We start from the raw sequence: 21,694 nt of genomic DNA on the forward strand, positions 1-21,694 counted from the left end.
TACTGCTACTGCAGTTGCGTTGTTGAAGTTTACTAACTGAAAAAACACATACACACACACACACACAATCCCATAAACACACACACACACACAGTTGTGACGCAGCTGGATCTCGAAACTTCGAACCACATGCTACCCGACATAGCAAAGCAAGTGTTGCCAAGAAAGGCAAACTAAGTGAATTGATTGAAGTACTTAGTTAAGCACCAGGAACCGGAAACTCTCCACGCCTCCAACGCAAATGTCAACCACATCTGGTTAGAGGCGTGTTAATGTGCTTTCATAGTACACGCAAAGGATATCGTTGCAATAAAGATTTCAGATAGTAGCTTTGCCAGCAAAGAATTGTCATGAATTATACATTACATTTTTATTAGGTTCAATAAATAATAATTGCTTGATAGATGAAAAAATTATAAATTAAAATTCCCCTGATGACTATAAAATGCTGCATAAATTGTAAATGTAAAATAAATTCGATTTTTAGCACAAAATTGAAGGCCAATCAATTATGGCACAAAAAAGTAGATAGTCGCCAATGAGTAATAACAAATTAGCATACAATAACTGATGCTAAAAAACATTTGAAGCCAAAAAGCATTTTATTGCCTTTTTTATGCTCAATGAATTTAAATTACAGCAAAACGATTATTGTTGGTGTTTTACCATAACATGATGTTAGCCTAGGCTTAAATAATTTGCATAATTAAATTGTTAAGAGTTCTTTTGAAGGTAACAAGAAAAGCTTTGATGACGATGCTAGAACAATTATTTGTAAATATGTGTACTCCAAAATTAGACAAATCACATATCTCGTGAGATATATATATATATATATATGACATACGTATACATATACGTATACATATGTATACTTTTTCAAATTGATTTTCTTTTAATCAAGGAAGAAATTAGGGGAAAAGACTTAGAGAACCTGCTGCAAATTTACATTAAATGCGAAACAGTACGGAACCAGTAATATCATTTACGTATACCAAATTAATATACCAAAAATACAAAAATATACCAAAAGCTATATTTCGAATACCAATATCTTTAAAATACATTAAATTAATATATTCACATACTAAGTTTAGTATATTAACATACTTAGTTTAGTATACCATTATACTAATTCTTTCAAAATTTGTACAAAAAAGTCTCAAATATACCAAAAGCCTCTGCTTCATATATTAATATAATACAACTTTAAGAATTTCTTGAATAACTTGTAAGTTTTCACATCAATGCCAAAGAAATTGTCAGAAATCATATAAATAAATAATGTTATAAACGGATCAAAAGCACTGATTGAAATATTTAGGATTCTGGCTAATTTTTGGTCGTAGTTATAAATAATCAATAACATTAGCTAGCTATGCAAATGAGATGTAATGAATATGCGCAGATAATTGTTAAGTGCGTATCAGGTCAGGCACTTAGCGGCTATTGATGATGATGATACGACAACTACAACAACTACAACGACTACAACGAAGAGTCGACGCGTAAGTATTTAATGCCCCTGAGAACGCAAGCGATTTTAGTGCAATTTAATTGCAAGCATTTAGTCAAATGGGTGGTCTGGGTGGCCTCGTATGCGTTAAGCTATTAATTAGAGAATCTCACAGACGACGCACACACCCACACACATGGACGAACACAAACACATGTGCTTTGGCTGGCACAAAGTGAATGGCAAATTTATAGCTTTTTATCGCTGCAACAAGTTTATCTCGTGTTCCTGCTAACTGGCGCTCATTACGACCGACATCGTCTGCTTGTTGTTGTTGTTGTTGTTGTGGTTGTTATCGCTGCTGTGGATGCTGCTGCTGTTGGCTGGTATTTTAGCCATGCTAGCGATGCTGACTGTGCGATTTGTGTGTGTAAACAACGTGGCGTATGAGTAATCAAAATAGCTAGCTACGATTTTACACGTTGCATTAAAACTTAATGTGCTCATAAACATAGCAAGACGTATGTTTAGCTCTCTGTGTGTGTGCAGAGACGCTGGCTTTGACACTAATTGAGCGAGTGAGCGGGAGTGCTCGATAATGGCCATCGATAGGGGAAGCCAAAGATATTGTCTGCTCGTAAATCTTAATTACAATTGTCAGCAAATGCGAACTCTGAACTGTGAACTGTGAACTGTGTATTCCCAAGTTTGAAATGCAATTTCTGCATTTTATTCTGTAGCAAAAGGGGCCCAAAGCAATGGCAACTGTAGTAGCAGCTATCACATCTAAAGCAGCAACACATCGCTGATTGCATATGCCACGAATATGCGCTCATGCATATATCATGATGTGTGAAGCCTCCAGAAATAATGCATATAGTATTACAACCGAGTCTATATGCTAAATCTGTATGTGTGTGTCTGCCAGGCCAAAAGAAAAGCGCCAAAGACGCCGCTGCTGGCAGGCAGCAGCAGCAATGGGAAAACGGCTTATCCTTGAGATATAAACTGACATTTAAGCAACTCAGGCAGGCGTATGCTTAGCACACAGACACTGACACAGACACCGACACACGTTCGCACTCGGTGCACGCTAAAGTAAACACAGCTGCCAGGCTTTGCCCTTGTGCCGCTGTGCCGCATGCCACGCCCACTAACCCCCCGCCCGCTTTCCATTCAATGCAATTGACTTGCAGAAGGGGCAAAAAAAAAGAATACAAAAAAAAAGAACGCAGAAAGAAAAAAGGAAAAGTGTTGCAGCCTTTCATCAGCTTGCCACCCATAACTGCAACTATTTAGATTGCAACGGCGCAAAACCTATTTGCATTTCATTTTCGTGAATAACGCGCCACAGATTAGCAGCAAAGCAGCAGCAAAGCAGCTGAAATAAAAGTTTGCAGCAAGCAGCAATTAAATGCGAATTGCATTTGTGTAAACATCAAAAATGTTATGGCCACTTTTGTAGGTGTTGTGTGTGCGTTTTTATTGAAATTAAATTGTTCGTGTTAAATTTCACTGCAGTAAATTGCTTTGCCAACGCTGCGTATACGTGTTTCTGTTGCATGGTTATGCGTGTGTGTCGGTGTTGGTGTTGGTGTTGGTGTCGGTGTCGGTGTGTGCTATCCTCTGGCACGTTCATGTCGCACGTTAGTCAATGTCATGTAGCTTGCCAACACATACAAACACACACACACACACACACACAAACACACACACATGTACAACAACGCATGCAAACATTTTGCGGCTTTTGTATATTCCTCCTCTTGCTGTGTGTCCATGTGTGTGGCAGATATGAAGTATTTGTTCGTTGCGCTGTTGGCATTTGCTTTTTTGACATTTTTTCTGCGAGTGTGTGTATGTGAGTATTTTTGTGTCGGCTCTCTTTTATTTTCTGCTGCTGTCGCCATGCAAACGGGGTACTTACAACTTTGTCATGAAGTTTGCGCTTCATGCTGAACGATTTATGTGATTTTGTAATTTCACTTCAGGGGCCCAAGGGAGGCGCCTCAGCGGGAGGTTAACAAATTAGTGCAACATTATCAAAGGTCATCAAGCGAAGCCAACTTAATGCTCACACGTTTAACTAGACTCTATTTTAGTGCTTATCATATTTTAATTACTACTAAGTAAACAGTCAAAAACTGAACTGAACTTAACTAAAAGGAAAGGAACTAAAGGAAGGCAAGCAAAGTCTTTTGAAAGAGCGTTTGATATGGGACCTTAGACGTTGCCAATCGCAGGCACAGCATCTGGCAGGAAATTGAATTTGTCTGTTTGAAAGGAGATTATATTTTATGCTATTTTAATGTGCAACACTCGACGGAGCCCGCGATGTTATCAATTGACTGACACCTTTGCACCTTGTTGCCAACTTATAAGTAAAAAATAAGATAGAAAACTTTCAAAACTCGAAATATTTTACATAACTTTGCACGTATTTATATCCGCTATCTATAGGGCAAAAGGGTGTCATAAGTTTGTGCCAACAGGAAATGTAGAAAGATATATCTGATCCCATAAAATAAACATATTCTTGATCAGCATTAATAGCCTACGTCTAATTGACTTTAAGAAATATTTTTGTTTTTTTTTTATATTCTTTATTTATTTACAATCTATCTATATAAACATAATAAGTAAATTCTATGACGAAGAGAATGACAGAAAATTTTACATGTAGGGGATATTTACAAGAAATTGTGTTAACTACTTTAAGAGATATGCGTGTAATTTCAATATCCCAACTCTAAACGTCAGTATACGTCAGTATTTTTTCAGTATATTAAATAAATATATGTCAATAATGCATGTAATTTCAATACCCCAACTTTAAACTTCAGTATACGTCAGTATTTTTTCAGTATATTAAATAAATATATGTTAATAAAGACTATAAATGATAGACTTGTTCTATTTATACCAAATATGCATTTCGATATATTTTAAACAATTTTGGTATATTAATATAGTATATTTATATAATAATACTACACTGTTTTGCTTTATTTGCCGTGCCAATGAAGACTATAAAAGGTAGATTTGTTTAGTCAAAATACCAAATATGTATTTCTGTATTTTTGGTATATTAGTATGGTATATTTTAATATTAATACTACACTGTTTTGCTTTTATTGACGTGTTAATAAATACTATAAAATATATATAGACTTTTACGTCAATATACCAAATATGCATTTCGGTATGTTTCTGTATTTTTCAGTATATTAATATGATATACTTAAATAATAATACTGAACTGTTTTGCTTTTATTGTCGAGTCGAATATAGAGTTTTTAAGTCAATATGCCAAATATGCATTTTGGTATATATATATTTTATTTGTTTTTTAATATTAATATAGTATATTAAAATACTGCACTACTATACTATTTTGCTTTAATTGTCGCAGCCAAGCACCCCGACAGTAGTTTTCTTTCATGCTATTTGATAAAGTAAGCTGCTCAAATCACAATTTCAGTATTTCTTTAAATGTTATTTGAGTCGCTTTGAAAATAGTTTACGTAGCTTGACCCTATTTAATTCAAAAGTTTGTCAGTCTTTCCCTTTTAATGTTATACGAATTTGGTGCTTAACTTTATGTGTTTGCAGCTAGCAGAAGTTTTTTTAATAATGCCTAAAAAGCGAAACGAAAAAACGAAACGCATCTTTACAAACTCAACTGAGATAAGTTGCAGGCAATCCAACTATTAAAATTATATTGCATAATAAAAAGGCTTTTAAGTTCTTCGGCATCAACTGAGGGTTCGGCTTCATACATACATTCGCGTATGTACGTGATACAACTATTATGTGATACATCTTCGCACCTTTTGGGCAATAAAACGCGGCTCGTAATATTTATGATGCCATATATATTTGTTGGCTTTTGGCTTGGCCAAGTGATGACATTTAATTAATATTAGTTACGAATGAAATAATTCACCTGCTTCCAAGATTTATTTTCGCTCGCTCGCATTCATTATCAATGGCGTCTCTCGGGTTTATCGTTGAATTATTGTTGATTCTGCTTAATTGAAATTGCCAATCACTTGCACATAACATATCTCCGATCGGTGTGAATTGAATTTGAATTTGAATTTGTGTGTTAAGCGCATTAAAAACTGAGGGGCTTAAACCACAATGCAAATGGCTTTTTGCCTAATGCAAATATTATTTCAAATAGTGGTTGCATTTTAAAATTAGTTGATTTACATATTTAGTCAATTGATTGTGTCTGTGTGTGTGTTTGTGTGTGTGTTTTATATAATTCAGCAGCAGCAGCAGCAAGAGCAAAAGTAAGGAAATTCAACAAAATGCTTAAGTACCTTCTTCCAGTTTCCTCCTTGCCAAATTGTCATGCTAATTGCATTTTGTGGGCCAAGCCCGAAGGCGTTTCACAGTAATTTGCACAAAATACGAGCAATTGAAGGCAAACTCGAGGAGCACCATCGAGTGAAGGACGCCGAAATGCGGATGCAGCATCATCGCAAGCAATCTTTGGCTCATCCTCCCCCACTCCCCATCCATTTAATTAGAGCCAATTCGCAATTTAACAGGTTCAAAAAAGACAGTTGTAATTTATGTGGAACGCTTGTCGCTTAAGGCAATTAAATCGAGTCCGCAGATTTACAAATTTATGACTGCGGCTATGACTTGCATTCGCATTGAATTATAATTTATTAACAAGCTCATCAATTACGCACAATAAATAAAACCAATGCCAAACCAAATTTGTTTTACTGCGCAGCAAACAAAATAAGTACAAAAAAGGAGAAAAGGGGAAAAGAGAAAAGAGAAAAGCAAGCAAGCAAACAAGAAGGCAGCTGGTTAAATGGTGAACGTGAAGCATCCGCAACATGACCGAAAAACGGGAAATTGCCATTTAATACTGACCCCCTCAGGCATGTCCCTGACTCTGTGTGTGTATGTGTGTCTGATAATTTGAGAAAACCAAGTCAAAATCAGGCAACAAGATTTCTTGCTGTTGCTCATGACTTGCAGCAGGCTGTGTCGCCAAGTTGAATGTGTCTAACATAAATATATATCGCGACGTTCTCTGTATATATCGATGATGATTAAGGAGTTGTCATATGCTACCCACAACAATGGCGAACAAAACAACAATAGAAGCCCTTTGTATAATGTATCTCAGCTCAGTTTTGTATCCAAACGTGGCCTTGTGCGTAAAATGTGAAGCCAAGTGGCAGCTGCTACACTGAGCGAAAAGATTACGAATCAATGCACACACACACACATACACACATACGTATGCGTAATGCATTATAGTATATTAAATATACTATATGTTGTAGCTGCCATAAAACTGCAGCGAAAAGGAAACGGAAGACAAAGAATATAAATTGTTTTTAGTATTGTGGACATTCTATAATTAGGTTTGCCGATTCCGATACATATGCATACTAACATATATATATGTACATATATATTCTTGATGCCCCACATTATTTTTGTCTCTGTCGTATTGGCAGTCACCAAATTCGCATGCCAATGCCACGCAGATTTGTATTATTTATGCTACTAACACAATATGCTGCCGACAAACATACGAACACACATTAATATATACTATATGTACATATGTATATAGTTGGGTACCTGGCCCTTATATACTACAACATATGTACTCGCATATTCTCGACATAACTGAGGCACATGCCGTGTTCCCACAATATCGCTGGTCGGCGAGGCGTGTTCCAGCCAAAATACACATTGAGTCCGCGCGCACACACAATAAACAATTTTTGGTTTCGGTTTCTGTTACTGTTGCTGTTGCTGTTTCAGTTTCGTTATGCGGATACGCTTTAGCAGCCTGCCTATGCTCAGATTTATGCCAAACTTTAAAATAAATTTCCATTTGTGAAAAGTTTGGGAACAACACAAAAAAGAAAAAAGGGATTGCCGAAATTCATTTGGAAGTTTATAAGGCAGAAAATGAGACGTCAGAAATGTCACATACAATTATCTATACTCAACTGCGTGTGTGTGTGTGTGTGTGTGTGTGTGCTATGTGTGTGTGTGTGTGTACACGAGCAACTTTTCCCCATAAAAGACGCAAGGCATTGAGCCATTTTGAGGCATCAAGAAGTTTTAAGTTTTTGTTACCCATACGTCATGTTGGCTTCAATAGCAGACAATGCGTATACGCAGCGTATAGCCTAAGCTGTGGCTAATACAACCTCACGCAGCTTCGTTTTAGACGCGTGCACATCTCATCATGTCACTGAGCAGCCTCTGGCAGAGATTTAATACACACACTCACACTCACACACACACACGCAGTTGTGTTCTCATAAATAAATCTCCTCACGAATATACTTATTTCGAAATTTGGGTATCATCTGCGGCGCCAAAAGCAGTTAAGGCAACCCGCTAACACGACGAAACGCATTTCTTATAATTCTAATGTTATCAAACTTTTCAATTTCACATTGCTTTAACATCTAGTTATTACAACATTTTCTTCACATTCGACACAAACTTAACTCTTTAGAAGTTTTATAAGATAATAAGAAATTGAGCGTAAATAATTATTGAATTTCAAGATTAAAGCTATAACTTTTGTTTAACAAAAATTAAGTGCTAAAATTAGTTCCATTCCTAATGAAAAGAAAGATTAAAACTTTCGTGTATGAACTTTTTAAAGTTAATATAAGTTTTATAAAATAATCCGAAACGGAGCACAAATAATTACGAATTAAAAGATGATTGCTGCAACTTATCAATAAACTTCCAGAAGCTCAGTTTTGTTTTACAATTAAGTGCTGAAATGAATTCCATTTCTAATTGAAAGAAAGAAAAAAACGTTTATGACTGAACTAATCAAAATGAAATTAAGTTTCATTAAATAATTAGAAATTTCAATCAACAAAGAAGAAACTAATAAATTTAAACTACAAATGCAAGAAGTCAAGCTTTATTGTACACAAAAAGAAACCTTAAATCAAAACCAAATATTTATGGAATTAAAGATAAAGACTCTCATCAATGGACTTCTAGAAGTTCAATGAAATTTTGCAAAACATTTCGAAACTAAGCACAAATTAAAAGATTAAAGCTGTCACTTATCAATAAACTTATAGAAGTTCAATTTAGTAATATAAAATGATGTTTTCATTTGAAACCAAAAGTACTTTTAGAAGTTTAATTAAATTGTAAAATATAATCTGTAGATGGCAATAAACAAATACTTAATAATTGAAAGATTAAAAGTTGTAGCCCAACATAAACTTTTAGAAGTTGCATTTTGTTATATAAAATGAAATATGAAATTGACTCCAAATAAAGAAAGAACACTGTCAACAATACAAGTTAATAAGAAATAGTAAGAAATTAACAATAAATAATTGGAAATTAAGGCTGCAACTCATCAATAGCTGTAATCAATTAAGGAAGAAAGGAAGGAAATGAAGTCTTCATTTCTGGGTTTTAAAACATTGAAAATTGTACACTTCTTGAAGTTGAATTTTCATATATAAAATGAAATATAGAATTGAGAAGAATCAACTAAAGGTTAAACTCTAAAAGCTCTTAATTAAGTTATAAAAATCTAATTATAAATAGAGAACAAATAATTTGAAATTTAGAAATTAAAGCTACAATCTGTAAGAAGTTCAATTTTGTTATTCAAAATTATAAATCAAAATTAAAAGTACTTATGAAATACAAATTAAAAGTTCTCTCCTCAATGAACTTTTTAGAAGTTCAATTAGGTTTTATAAAATAAAAATAGCTATAAAATAAAAGATTAACGCCACTTAGAGCTTGACCATAATAAATTGATATTGATTTGATAGCTTCGACTTCCGCCCATCCACACATACATACACACACACATACATACATACAAACTATTCGATATATATACGATATTTTTTAGGTCCCTTGGGAATTCTCTGAGTGGGGAGAGAGGTAAGGAAGTTGAATTGCTTGTTGTTCGGAACCTATAAACACCTCGAATCGAACACATTGTTCATTGTTCAAAGGCCAATGTTGTTATTTTTTTTCTTTGTGTGTTGTATGTATACATTACGTATACGCAATACGTATTCGAATTGTTTATTTATTTGCTCAGTCGGAACCCAAAAAAAAACACACACACACACACAAAAAAGCGAAGAAAATTCGATGTTGTGTGAAGCATTTTGCTGACAATTAATTGTACATTAATTTTAATTAGGTCAATATTTCTTTTTCTGTTTTTTTTTTCTTCGTTTTTTTTTTTTTTTTGTATTTTGCTAAACGAAGCGTCAAAGCCAAATTGGTTTTGGCTTACAAGGCCAAGAGCGAAAAGTGCTACCAGCTAATTACAAAAGGGTCCAAAAATTGTGCGTCGCCCCAAAACGTTGTGTGTGCGCTTAGCTCAGCACAAAAATGTGTGTGGCGAAAATATTTCAATTAGCAAACTGATACAATAAGGTTTGACCAGCAAACACTACCACATGCATACATACAAACATACACACATATCATATATAAGTAGTATAATATACGTCTAATAGACGTTTGGTTGCCAGAAATACTTGCAATTGGCCAAATTGCGGTTGCCAAGAGCATTGAAATGTGACAGAAATCGAGTTAGCAGCCAGACCGAAAAGACCGAATGCGATTGGCAGCACTTCAACACACATACAAGTATACAAATATGTGTATGTATGTGTGTGAGTGTGTGTGTGTAACAGTGAACTGCCAATACTCAGACACTGAGCAACAACGGCAATTTACACTCATAATTTATCTGTACAGCTTGGAGAACCTACACAAAAATTTTGACATACTTCAAGGCGCCACTCACACACACACATACATACACGGAGGGAAATACAAACACACGCATACGTACACACAGACACAGAGAGAGCGAGCGAGTGCTGTAGAAATTGAAATTCTGGCAGCGGCAACAGCTTCAACTTGTTGACGACGACGGAAGCTGCCGCAAGTAGTGGGCGTCAGTTGGTGGAAGGACGCGAAGAGCGAGACGAAGCGAAGCGAAGCGAGCACAAAAAAAGGAGGAAAAAAAATCACAAGACGCTGCTGGATTCAACAATTTGTTGAATGTACATACACACACACTGACAGAGAGTCAGTATGAGAGTGTATGTATTTATATGTATTTTACATGCATATACAAATAAATGAGTCTCTCCTCGCGTCTGTGTGTGTGTGTGTGTGTGTGTGTGTGTGTTTGTGAGTGTTTCGTTTTTACATAAAGCGAAAAAAGTTCGAAACACACACACACATACACACACACAGAGTTGTGAACGTCGAGTGCTGGGCAAACGGTTTGCGGCGTGTCCTTTGTAAGTGTATGTGTGTGTGTGTGTGTGTGTGCTGTGCAAGAATCCAAGAGAGAACGAAACAGCAGCCGGAATGTGAAGCTTCAAAATGAAGCGTGGGACACACACACACACATACTAACACAGTAGAACGCAGTGATGAAACGTTAAAGAGCAAATAAATGGCTCGAAACAAACAAAAACCGAAAAAGATGAAACAAAACGCACACAGACAGCAAAGTTAAGAGTCGCAAAAAAATGCGTAAAAATCAACCGAACTTCAGTCTGCGTCTGTGTGTGTGTGTGTGTGTGTGTGTGTCTGTTACTGTGTCTGTGTGTGTGTGTGTTCGTTCGTGTTCCATCGAGCTGAAAGCTAAACACTGCGTTACCGTTACACTCTCTAAACAGCGCCTTCTTTCATTTATGCTTATTATTATTATAGAATTTATTTTTAAACAAACATTTCGTTTTGTTTGTTGCTTTTTATGTGGTACTTTAGAACACTATTAATTACCGCCACTGATTTTGTTGAATTTATCGTTGAAATATTGTGTTTTACTTGCACTTTTGTTTATACACATTTATTTATATACTACACACATTTCTTTTGTATATACAATATATTTTCTTTTTTCTTTTATTTTCTTTTTTTTTGTTGCTTCTTCAGCTGCTCTCTAGGAATTTTCTTGTTGTTTTTCTTTTGGTAGGCTGTTGAATTTTTTATGAAGTCGCCAACGCACACACACACACATGCACACACACACTCACTCACAAAACTAACTCACATTCGCAATCGCATTCGCATTCGCACTCACACTCAGTGGCCCGTGGGGCGACCACGCGCAGTTTTCGACTGTCCTCTGACACGGTATGCGTATGTTTGTCTCTGTATGTGTGTGTGTGTTGGTATGGCTGAGTGTGTGTCGGTGTGTTTTGGTGTATCAGTGTGTGAGTGAACGCGTTGCCTGCCGACGATGCAAACAGATCCAAATCTCGCCCAACACTGTTGGGGATGGCGTCTGGGCGCCACAGCAGCCAACAGCTCTCTGTTAACAGCGCACTGTTAACGCTGTCAACATTAACAGACGCTCTCACACAGCCAGGCGAAGAACACGGGCAATAGGTCAGTGTTAACAGCAACTGTTAACTCGACGAAGGGACACGCTCTGTTAACTGTTGCTGTCGCTGTTGTCGTGTGACGTTAGCGTTGGCAGCGACGGCAGCCTTCTGCGTCGACGTCGACAGCAGGGACAAAATGGTTTTTTTTGCTGCCTTTCTCTCTTGTGTTGTTTGGCTAGCCTTAGTCTGTTATTTATACGATGCTGTTGCATGTTTTAGCCCAAGCATCTGTTTTCTATCAAAAACTTTGTTGTGAACGTTTTACGACTGCCAGGTGAGAATGTGTGTGTGTGTGTGTGTGTGAGAGATGGTGTGTGTGTGTGTTGATGTTAGTACAGGTGTAGATGCGTATATGAGCACGTTGGATTTGGAAACGTTTTATGGCAGTGCTTCCGTTAGCCAAGCGGAAAAATGTTCACTACCAAGAATCACACACACACACACACACACACACATGCACGCACACATTCAGCGAGGCATATGCAAAATGGCTTTTGTCTGTTTGCCGTTATTCAGATTGCCGTTGTTGTTGCTGCTATTGTAAGCTCATAGTGATGATAGTCGGCACTCGCTAATGCGGACATTTTTTATGCGTTTATTTAAAGCAAAGCAAAAAACCAGCTATGGAGAAACTGTCAGCAAAACTTTTTGCTTCAACATATTTGCAAAGCAGCTGCACCACATGTGTGTGTGTGAGGGCTGCCAAAGCACAGTTAGTAAGTACAAAAAAAAAAAACAGAAATGAGCCAAGTCAGCAACAGACGCAGTAACAAACCCAAAATGAAACGTTTTCCAAGTATAGCCTGGGAGACGCAAACGTGCGCAGCTTCTTCTTCCAAAAGTTACTGTTGTTGTTGTCGTTGTTATTGCTGTTGTTGTTGTCGTAATTGTAACGCGTCGCGGCGTGCGTAAAACGCACACAAGCGCAACAACAACACAGTTATACACACACACACACACGCACACACACAAAATTACACTCACAGACTCCACTTTGCTAATGGAGCTGTGTGCTTACATTGATGTTGTTGCCACTGCCACAAAGGGAATACACATGTTCATGTATGCTTATAAATACATATATTCATCTATGTACATACATACATACATACATACATACGTACATATGTATGTATGGATGAGCTGTTGCTGTTAAAGAACACGCGCCATTTCATTAGCCTACTTTGAGGCGCATTTCACACATTCTGTAACTCTTTTTGTGTGAAAATGCCCGTTTTATTCGATCGCACACTTCTCTTTGTTAAGCGTTCAACTGATTGATTCTAGTATAAGGACTGGGACGGGGGATTGCGGGCAACGTTAACGGAACTAAACGGAGCGTAGCCCAAAACGAGCCTTGCGAACGTGTCGAGTACTCGGCGTAAACTGTTTTTGAATCCCACGCACAATGCGACAAACGAAGCAGCACAGCAAAGACACACACACACACACACACACAGACACACACGGAAAGAGAGAGAGCCTCGAATGTTAACTAACAGCGGGTTAACAGCGTGCCTAAGTTGGCCAATAGGTCAGTTACACTGCAGATGCAATGCTTTGCCGCAGCGCAGAAAACTCAATGTTAAACATTAATTTACATTAACAGACACTGTGAAAAATTTAATATACCATTTTTATATTATTATTATTTTAATAATGAAAATTGAACTCAAATAAAATAGTTGAACTGGTAATGCTATTCAATTTCAAACTTTATTCTACGTCAGAAAATAAATAAAGTCAAAGCCAAAGTCAAATAGGGTTTAATTAAAATAAAAAGCTATATCTTTATTGAATTTAACTTGACAGCATCATCCCAATAGATTACATTATAATTAAATGTCAAAATATATATTTGAAATGAGAACAAGTATACGTACATTAAGCCCACGCTCCTCATTGGTTGTAATTTCATTTTCATGGGAATTAAAAATTCAACCCAAGTTAATATGTGAAATTGTATTTGGTATACGTATGACTGTGTATATTTATATATGTAAACATGTAGAAATGTACACACAAAAGTACATTTGCACTCTGACATAATACTTCGAAGGCAACATTATAAATTAAAAATATTTTTGATGCAGGCAACGGATAAATGCGAATGGAAGAGCACAGTTTGTTGTATGCCCATTTTAATCCAATGACATTGGACATATCAACAGAGATTTTAAATCAAATTATCATTAATTACACGTCGTCCTGACAGTCCACATTTGCATGTTGGCCATTCTACATACATATATGGCAACAACTTACTTGTTTTATCGGACAGAAAACACTCTGTTGTTAAATATGAATGGAGTTGAATCCGCTTTAAATGTATGCTTGTGAAGCTCTGGACCAAGTTCATTATGCTTCCTTTTAATTCGATGCTAAGAGAGGTCAAACTAAGGGATTCAGATTCGTTTACATTATAAATCTCATGATTTGATGATGTATCTGCAATTGTTTACAACAATTATTTCCTTGTATTTTTTATTGTAAATCTAAAGCAACAACGAACTAAGTATAACATCGTTCTTTATTTGATTCCACTCTTTAAAAGCTGTTGAAAATAATATTTTTTTGGTTTTTCGATATAGTTCAAGAGAGATCAAATTTTGATAGTCTTTTAAAGTTTAAATTTAAAGCTATAAACGACTGGCAAGTCAATTCAATATATGAGAAGAAGAAAAATCACATTTAAGTCATATTTTAAGTTTATTTTTAATTTGATTTTTTTTATTTAATATCAAAATATATAAAGTTGTTTGTCTTGGCTGATTAAACTATTTAAGCATACTGTAAACTTAATATTCATTTCACCCTGCACACAGAATTTGACGGTTGCTTTTTCTAAACTTCTAACTCTATCTTAGAGTGTGGATTTTTTTTTTTTGGAAAATGTATAATTCTAATTGCGACTCATTATATGATAACTTTCAATGGCAACTGCTGGGTTTCTAAATAAGGGATATTCGTGGAATATCAACGCGACCTTGATATAAAATCCACAGCAAGCTGCAACCGCTCTGAGTATAATTATTTTCCCAGATGATCTTACACCCAAAAAATATCCCAAGTATAACGAGAAATAAAACTGAAATTTGAGTTTGTTAAATACAACTTGTATTTGATTTTGTGAAGGTATTTTAGGAAACGCGATACATTTATACAGCATATATGGTGAAATAGAACTATTCGTAAAGCTAAGGCACTTAACGGCGATCGGTCTTGCCCGTGCCACGCTTGCCGGAATACAAATGCCGCGGCATCTTCGTACCAATGAAGCGATCCGCTTCGCCCTTGAGACCCAGTCGGGTGACCTTCTTCGCAATGTCGCGCTTGGCCATAATCTGCGCCTTCTTTCTGATGGCCACATCCTTGATGCCGAGGGTGTCGCGAGCTGGAGCACGTTTCAGTGGCTTGCCGGTCTTCTTGACCACAGCTGAAGATTCTTTGTCCAGCAGCGGGGCTTTCGGTGTTATCTTGCTGCCAACGGCAACAGTTCCTCTGCGAAGATCGACCACCGATTTGGTGAAGTTGGCATTCTCGTTGCCAGACATATCGACGCCAAGACCCTCCATAGTCTCCACCAGTTTGTTGACGGAACGATCACGCACCTTAGGCTGCTTGTGACGCGGAATGATGGGCTTGTTCTTTCTGGACGATAGACGCTTCTCGTCGCGCAGTTCAAAGCGCTTGCCGCGTATCTGTTTCGCCATTTCACGAATCTCCTTCAGCGTCTCATCCATGGTCATATCAGGCACTGTGTAAACACCGCCAGCCTCACGCAGACCCTCTTCGCGCTCCAGTTCTTCCAGCTTCTCGAAGATATCGGCATCGATGTAGTCGGCAATGTTGCGACCCTCCCAGAACTCTGGTATCACATCGTAACGCTCCTCCTCGGGTATTTCTTCGTAGTTCTTCTTCAGATCAAGAATGTAATCATCACCCATTTCCTCCTCGATCTCCTTCTCCAGCTTGCGCTTACGCTCAGCCTTGGCTGCATTCTGTTCGAGACGCTCCAGCGCCTGTGGTGGAATACACGGTGCTCGGACCTTCTCATCACGTGGTGCTGGCATTGCCACATGCAGACGATTGAGAATATTATCCACCTTCTTGGTGCGCATCTTTTGATCCACGCGATACGATAGCAAACGTTCGCAGGCCTCTGTTTTCACTTCCATAACACCGGTTTCCTGTACCGTTGACATGAACATCACGGGGACCTGTTTGTCCTCCTGCAGCTTGGTGATGATAGCTTGACGCTCTGGCGCCATATCCTCCAAGGTTAATATGTCAATTTTGTTAATGGCCAGTATCAATGGCTTGTTGGTGAACAAGGGTTTAATGCTCTCGAACAGTTTCACCTGCTCCTCCAACGAATGACCGCATTGCTCTGAAATGTCCATGAAATACAGAACACAGGCACGCAAATGAGCCAGAGCTGTAATAGCCTGCATTTCAATGACATTGCGCTCCTCGAGTGGATGATCCAGGATACCAGGTGTGTCAATCACCTGCCAGCGCAGATATTTGTAGTCTGTGTGTCCCACATACAGGGATTTGGTGGTGAACGCATAAGGTTGCACTTCAACATCAGCACGTGTGATCTTGTTGATGAACGACGACTTGCCCACATTGGGGAAGCCGCAGATGATAATGGTGCGCGAGTAGGGATCGATGGTTGGCAGACGAGACAAGTGCTGACGCACCTGCTCCAAATATGTCAAATTCGAGGCCTGACGCTTCATGATTGTGGCCATGCGACCCAAGGCGGCCTTTTTCAACTGTTTGCAGCGATACAGAGAATCTCCGTACTTCAGCAAACGCACATAGTCCTTGGCAACACTGTAAAACACAAGTACAATCATTATTAGCAAATATGTTAACAAAATAAGAAATAACTCTTTAACTTACTTGTCCACCAAATGTCTGGCTGTGTTAAGTTGACCCAGGGCCAGTTTGTAATGATCCTTGTCGTAGAGGACGTTCATTAAATCAGCATAGAACGGATGCACGTCGTCCAGCTTGGGAAAGTCCTGTATAATCTGCGAGAGACGATCGTGGAAGTTCTGTTGAGTATACTTCACTTTGCGTGTGTAAAATGCACGAATTCGCGAGATTTTGTAGCCCTTGTGGACGACTGTTGGTGTCTTGCGCTGTGTCTTTGACAGCATAATGTCGATGAAGTCCTAAAAGAAAACAACAAAAATAGAGTTATCATTTATGTATTGCGCACTTTGTAAACAGAAACACGAGGTTATGTTGCATTAGTTGGGTGCTCCAACGGACATAAACAAACATAAGAATATGTTTTTGGCTTACCTTTGCTGGCGGAACCACCATAATCTTCTTAAAGTTGTACAAACTCATTTTTGTAGAATTTTATTTATTTTCCACGCAATTTAAAGGAAAATAAATGGGAATCGGCAGCAAAAAACACCACGCGGTGTCAGCAATAGATTCCAAAAAGAGAGGTGCCAGTGTGACCACAATTGGAATGTCATATTTTTGAAGAAATAAATACTGACTTTAGAAGATAAGCAATGAACTAGTTAAAATTAACTAATTGGTGAACTGAGCATGATATTTGCACTCACGTCTAATTATATTAAAAATAATTTGCTTACATTAATAAAATTGTTTACGTAAAAAAACCTTTATGTCCAGTCGAGTTATTAATTTTATTTAGAAGTAATATTATTATGCAGCCCTATTAGAAAAGTATAAGTATAAGTAAGGTGCAACAATCCAACATTGGTATTTTTTGAGATTCCCATTTACAGTCACTCTAAAAAAAAATCATAACATAAAACATTTGCAAAGTTTTGAATGATTTTATGCGTTAACTGTTGTTAATGTGAAACATTATTATTCGAGTAAACAAAAAAACCATACAGCAAAATAAGCACCATATAATTATATAACCAAGTTTTTAACTCGTACTCGTTGAAGTGCGAAATGCCATCACAACTAAGGCCAAGACGCTTCGTTGTCATTTGCTCTGGATGCAATATTATTATGGATTATTGTTGATTTTAAGAAAGTGCTTACATTAAAACGGCTAAACAATGCTTAACAAGAGCGGCGCTAAACCCTTTAAGTGTGAGCATTGCCACTACTCGACCAAGCGCGCCTTCGACCTGCGACGTCACATGCAACGCCACACAAAAGTGAAGCCCATCGAGGGAACGGAATTCAAATGCAACGAATGCAACTTCACCACTAAATGGAAACGGAATATGGGACGACACATGCGTACCCACGATATTAAGCAACCAGCAGAAGACGAAACTGAGGATACATACGAGGAAATTCTGGTGGAATTAATTGAGCCATCAGACGTACAATATGCGATTGAGGATGCAGAGAGTTCCACGACTGAAGTGGAAACAATTGCTACTCCAACTGAAATCACAATGAAACTCTTTGTATGTGGACAATGCCAATACACAACCAACCGGGCATTTGATTTGCGGCGCCATGAGCTAACTCATTCTAGGCCCAAGATTACGGATGACACAACTGCATATGAATGTTTAAAATGTCAATTTCGAACCAAGTGGAAGCGCAATATTGTGCGGCACGTTAGAATGCATGCTGAAGTCAGTATTGAAAACAATGTACAAGAACTAGATGACCAATCAACGGAAGAGTTAATGGTGGAACTAATGAATACCGAGGATAACAATCAGGATACAGCTAATAACGTTACAATTTCCACAGCAAACTCAGATTCACAGTTAACCGAGTATGAAATCACAGAGTATCCACAACCAACAAGTCCTGCAAATACAGAGAAACGGTTTAAGTGCTCACAGTGTCATTATGAATCAAAACGTGCCTTCGATTTGCGGCGTCATGAGCGAAGACACACCAAAGTGAGGACAGTTGATGGGACGGCAGTTAAATGTACAGAATGCTCATTTGTAACGAAATGGAAACGCAATATGAAGCGCCACATGCAGCAGCATAAAACGAGAGCAGTTCCCTCTGATAAATCCACTTGGGAGGAGGAATCATTGGTGGAATTAGTTGATGAACTCGACTCGAAAGTAGAAACTTATTCGCTTTCCATAGAACCAAGCATAAAGTCGGAGATGTTGGATCCCAGTGAAATAGATAGGGAATTGGTGTCTCCGTTGTATGAACTGTTGGAGTCGGATGATGACGTTAAAGATCCGGATGTACTTCCCTCCCACTGGCTTGCGGTCCAAGAATGATGTTAATGATGCTATTAATCTTTTAATTTACCACTAATTTTATTTCAATGAAAATTATTGCCTCAGATTATTAATAAGGATTTCAAGTGTACAATTATAAAAGTATTTGTAAAACAGTTAATACATTTTTAATTAAGTATACCTTGCGAAAATAAATGTAATTGTTTCATGATGGGATTGTTCATAATTTTCATGCATCGAGCTGTAAATAATTTTGAAAAGGGAAATTTTTAAAACGCAAAATTGCAAGCAAATGGATATATTATCGATAAGTCTCTGTTAATCGATTGAAATTGATTCATTGCCAGTGCTGAAAAATATAACATCATGTAACTATTTTATATACTTCCAAATTCGACACACTGTCATTTCACAAACCTTTTTGGAAAAAAATAATATAGATGGTGTTGCATTACTTCATAAGTTTTAAATTTGATAAATTTCCAGAAATTTCTAATCAAAAAATAATACTTAATAAAGTGTTACCAAGTAATTTAAGAGATAGTTTATTTTTCAGTGTTTTATATGCAATTTAGTACATTTCTACACAAAACTTGCAGTCACACTTATTAAATTCATCATTAGTTTCGATGTATTTTACGTAGACAAACCTTGCGAAATTGTGGCTTAAATTTGCTTAAAATTGGTACAAATTGCCTCGTCCAAAGCACAATACATTTTAAAAGAAGAGCAACCAAAACAAATTCGTAAAAATGGCCGACGACTGGGGTAAGTGCACGTGTGTGCGTCATCAAAAATAACGTGGGCGCTGCGCATGTGGCGCTCGTTGCCCTCCCATCCCCCACCTTTCACTCTTTGTCATAACGACACAGACAAGAAAGGAGACTGTTAGAGGCAACGTGCAACAACCTTGGATATGTGTTGTATATTTTTAGCAATGTGAGTGTCATATATTAACCAAACTTTCTTTGCAATTATTTGTGTAGAATCCGCCGCCGACAGTGAAATAGTCATACGTCCGAGTGCAGTCAACAATATAAACAAGTGGGAGGGCGAGGACGACGACGAGGATGTTAAGGTGAGCATAACAAGACTATATTCACAACATATTGGTATATACTTTGAAGCAAATGGCAATTTACATATGGTTCAAGCATGCAACAAGCGATGCAACTTTGCTTGCTGCTTGCTTGGCAATCGAAACTAGTTTTTTGTTGTTGTTGTGTAGTTTTCACTTTCATAATGCTTTGTACACGTGGTCACTTTGTGATTGCACTATTGTTGTGACGCATTACAAATACTTTCTTTGTCTTTGTTGTGTCGTTTTAGGAAAGCTGGGAGGATGAGGAGGAGAAAAAGGACGAGGAGAAACCCACGAAAACAGAAGTGCCAGTCAAAACTAAACCGAACAAGGCGCTTAAAGCTAAATTGGAAGAGCAAGAGGTAAGTTTATGAATATAATATTGAATTCATCGGCACACAATATATCTATAACTTTGTTTTAGCGACTAAACGAGGAGGCGGAAAGTAAACGTCTTGCGAACTTGACACCCGAAGAGAAATTAGCTGAGAAGCTGCGTCTGCAGAAGATTCAAGAGGAATCCGATCTGAAGAGCGCTCTCGAGACATTCGGCGTGACGAGTATAGGCGGAGGCCTCGACGCCTTCAATCCGCAGAGTAAAGAGGAGTTCAAGGAATTCGGAGCATCGATCAGCTGGAAAGTTGCACAGTATCGTGAATCGCCACACTTTCCACAATTCGTCGAGGATCTTGTGCGCAGCTTATGCGTTAACTGTAAGTGATCAACATGGAAATGCTGATTGCATTAACACATTAATAGATTGCAAACTAATCATGCTTCTCTCTCGTATCAAGTGAGTGCTACTGACATTAAGAAGGTCAAGATGAGCGTGGAAGTCTTGCATTCAGAGAAAATGAAAATGGAGAAAGCAAATGCCAAGAAGCCAGCTGCCAAGGGCAAGGGCAAAGTTTCGTTGCGCACAGAAAACGATGTAAGTATCAATTGAAATCGATTGATTACTTAATGATCTACGATCTTAATTGTTTGACATTTGCATTATCTTTTAGGATATTGATGGCTACCAAAAGTATGGAAATGATTTTACCGATGATTACGACGATTTCATGTGAATAGTAGGATCAATAGTTACAAAAGAACACAACACATATATCTGATTATTGAATATAATAACACATATATAGTATATATACATAGTTGCTTGTTGAAGTGAAAGAGACATTTCTTCTTGTTAAAGGAAAGCGCGCAGGAATTTAAAACCTTTTTGTTGATTGAAAAGCTGAATATATAGCGCCATATTAATATAAATATATGTACATATATGTGTATACATATATATATTTGTATTTATATGACAGCACACACACCATTACACATGATGTAAATTATAATATATATTATATAATAGAATAACTAAAGTCAAGTCAAGCAAGCAATCAAGAAACCTCAACGAACATTTTCAGATTACACAAAACAAAATACAAAATAATTAGGTACATGGACGGCTTCTTGTAAATTCTCTTTTGTATAATACTACTATAAAGCGATATTAAAACAAGCTCAATTGATATTCTTTTTATGTTATTTTAACAAAAATGGGATTTTA

General features: G+C 37.2%; 4 protein-coding genes across 8 annotated transcripts in view; 2 read left to right on the forward strand and 2 right to left on the reverse strand.

The window, feature by feature from the left end:
* LOC133841468 (pneumococcal serine-rich repeat protein) overlaps positions 1-13,243 on the reverse strand; it is a 91,523-nt gene extending 78,280 nt beyond the window's left edge. The window contains exons 1-2 of one of the 5 annotated variants that reach the window (XM_062273982.1): positions 11,142-11,235; positions 5,403-5,617 (exon numbers count right to left, since the gene is read on the reverse strand). The gene's annotated coding sequence lies outside the window, so the exon portion shown is untranslated. Of the gene's footprint in view, positions 1-5,402; positions 5,639-11,141; positions 11,236-11,266; positions 11,769-12,646; positions 12,854-12,889 lie in introns of those variants that run through there. The other 4 variants (XM_062273986.1, XM_062273985.1, XM_062273983.1 and 1 more) reach the window with 4 other exon arrangements.
* Positions 13,244-14,965: 1,722 nt separating this feature from the next.
* LOC133840270 (nucleolar GTP-binding protein 1) lies at positions 14,966-17,351 on the reverse strand. The gene is made up of 3 exons (XM_062272022.1): positions 17,191-17,351; positions 16,783-17,057; positions 14,966-16,713 (listed from the first exon to the last, which is right to left on the reverse strand). The coding sequence occupies exons 1-3, from the start codon at positions 17,236-17,238 to the stop codon at positions 15,078-15,080; spliced, it is 1,959 nt and encodes a 652-aa protein (XP_062128006.1). The 5' UTR covers positions 17,239-17,351; the 3' UTR covers positions 14,966-15,077.
* Positions 17,352-17,936: 585 nt separating this feature from the next.
* Positions 17,937-19,088, forward strand: LOC133846053 (zinc finger protein 254-like). Its single transcript, XM_062280773.1, has one exon. It carries the CDS (start codon positions 17,937-17,939, stop codon positions 19,086-19,088), a length of 1,152 nt encoding a protein of 383 aa, XP_062136757.1.
* A 538-nt stretch (positions 19,089-19,626) lies between these two features.
* On the forward strand, positions 19,627-21,656 carry LOC133840273 (eukaryotic translation initiation factor 3 subunit J). Its single transcript, XM_062272024.1, has 6 exons — positions 19,627-19,817; positions 20,036-20,127; positions 20,379-20,492; positions 20,555-20,843; positions 20,925-21,061; positions 21,138-21,656. The coding sequence occupies exons 1-6, from the start codon at positions 19,802-19,804 to the stop codon at positions 21,198-21,200; spliced, it is 711 nt and encodes a 236-aa protein (XP_062128008.1). The 5' UTR covers positions 19,627-19,801; the 3' UTR covers positions 21,201-21,656.
* The last annotated feature ends 38 nt before the right edge of the window (positions 21,657-21,694 follow it).

Source organism: Drosophila sulfurigaster, chromosome 3 (genome assembly GCF_023558435.1).
Source record: "Drosophila sulfurigaster albostrigata strain 15112-1811.04 chromosome 3, ASM2355843v2, whole genome shotgun sequence".
NCBI lineage: Eukaryota > Metazoa > Arthropoda > Insecta > Diptera > Drosophilidae > Drosophila > Drosophila sulfurigaster.

What these genes read in the sequence shown, in the direction of transcription:
- LOC133840270 (XM_062272022.1), bottom strand. Translation starts at nt 17,238, where the DNA reads ATGAGTTTGTACAACTTTAAGAAGATTATGGTGGTTCCGCCAGCAAAG. An exon ending in TGGTGGTTCCGCCAGCAAAG is followed by an intron (nt 17,058 to 17,190) that starts GTAAGCCAAAAA and finishes GTTTTCTTTTAG; the next exon opens with GACTTCATCGACATTATGCT. An exon ending in GCCAGACATTTGGTGGACAA is followed by an intron (nt 16,714 to 16,782) that starts GTAAGTTAAAGA and finishes TGTGTTTTACAG; the next exon opens with TGTTGCCAAGGACTATGTGC.
- LOC133846053 (XM_062280773.1), top strand. Translation starts at nt 17,937, where the DNA reads ATGCTTAACAAGAGCGGCGCTAAACCCTTTAAGTGTGAGCATTGCCAC.
- LOC133840273 (XM_062272024.1), top strand. An exon ending in CTAAATTGGAAGAGCAAGAG is followed by an intron (nt 20,493 to 20,554) that starts GTAAGTTTATGA and finishes ACTTTGTTTTAG; the next exon opens with CGACTAAACGAGGAGGCGGA. An exon ending in CGTTGCGCACAGAAAACGAT is followed by an intron (nt 21,062 to 21,137) that starts GTAAGTATCAAT and finishes ATTATCTTTTAG; the next exon opens with GATATTGATGGCTACCAAAA.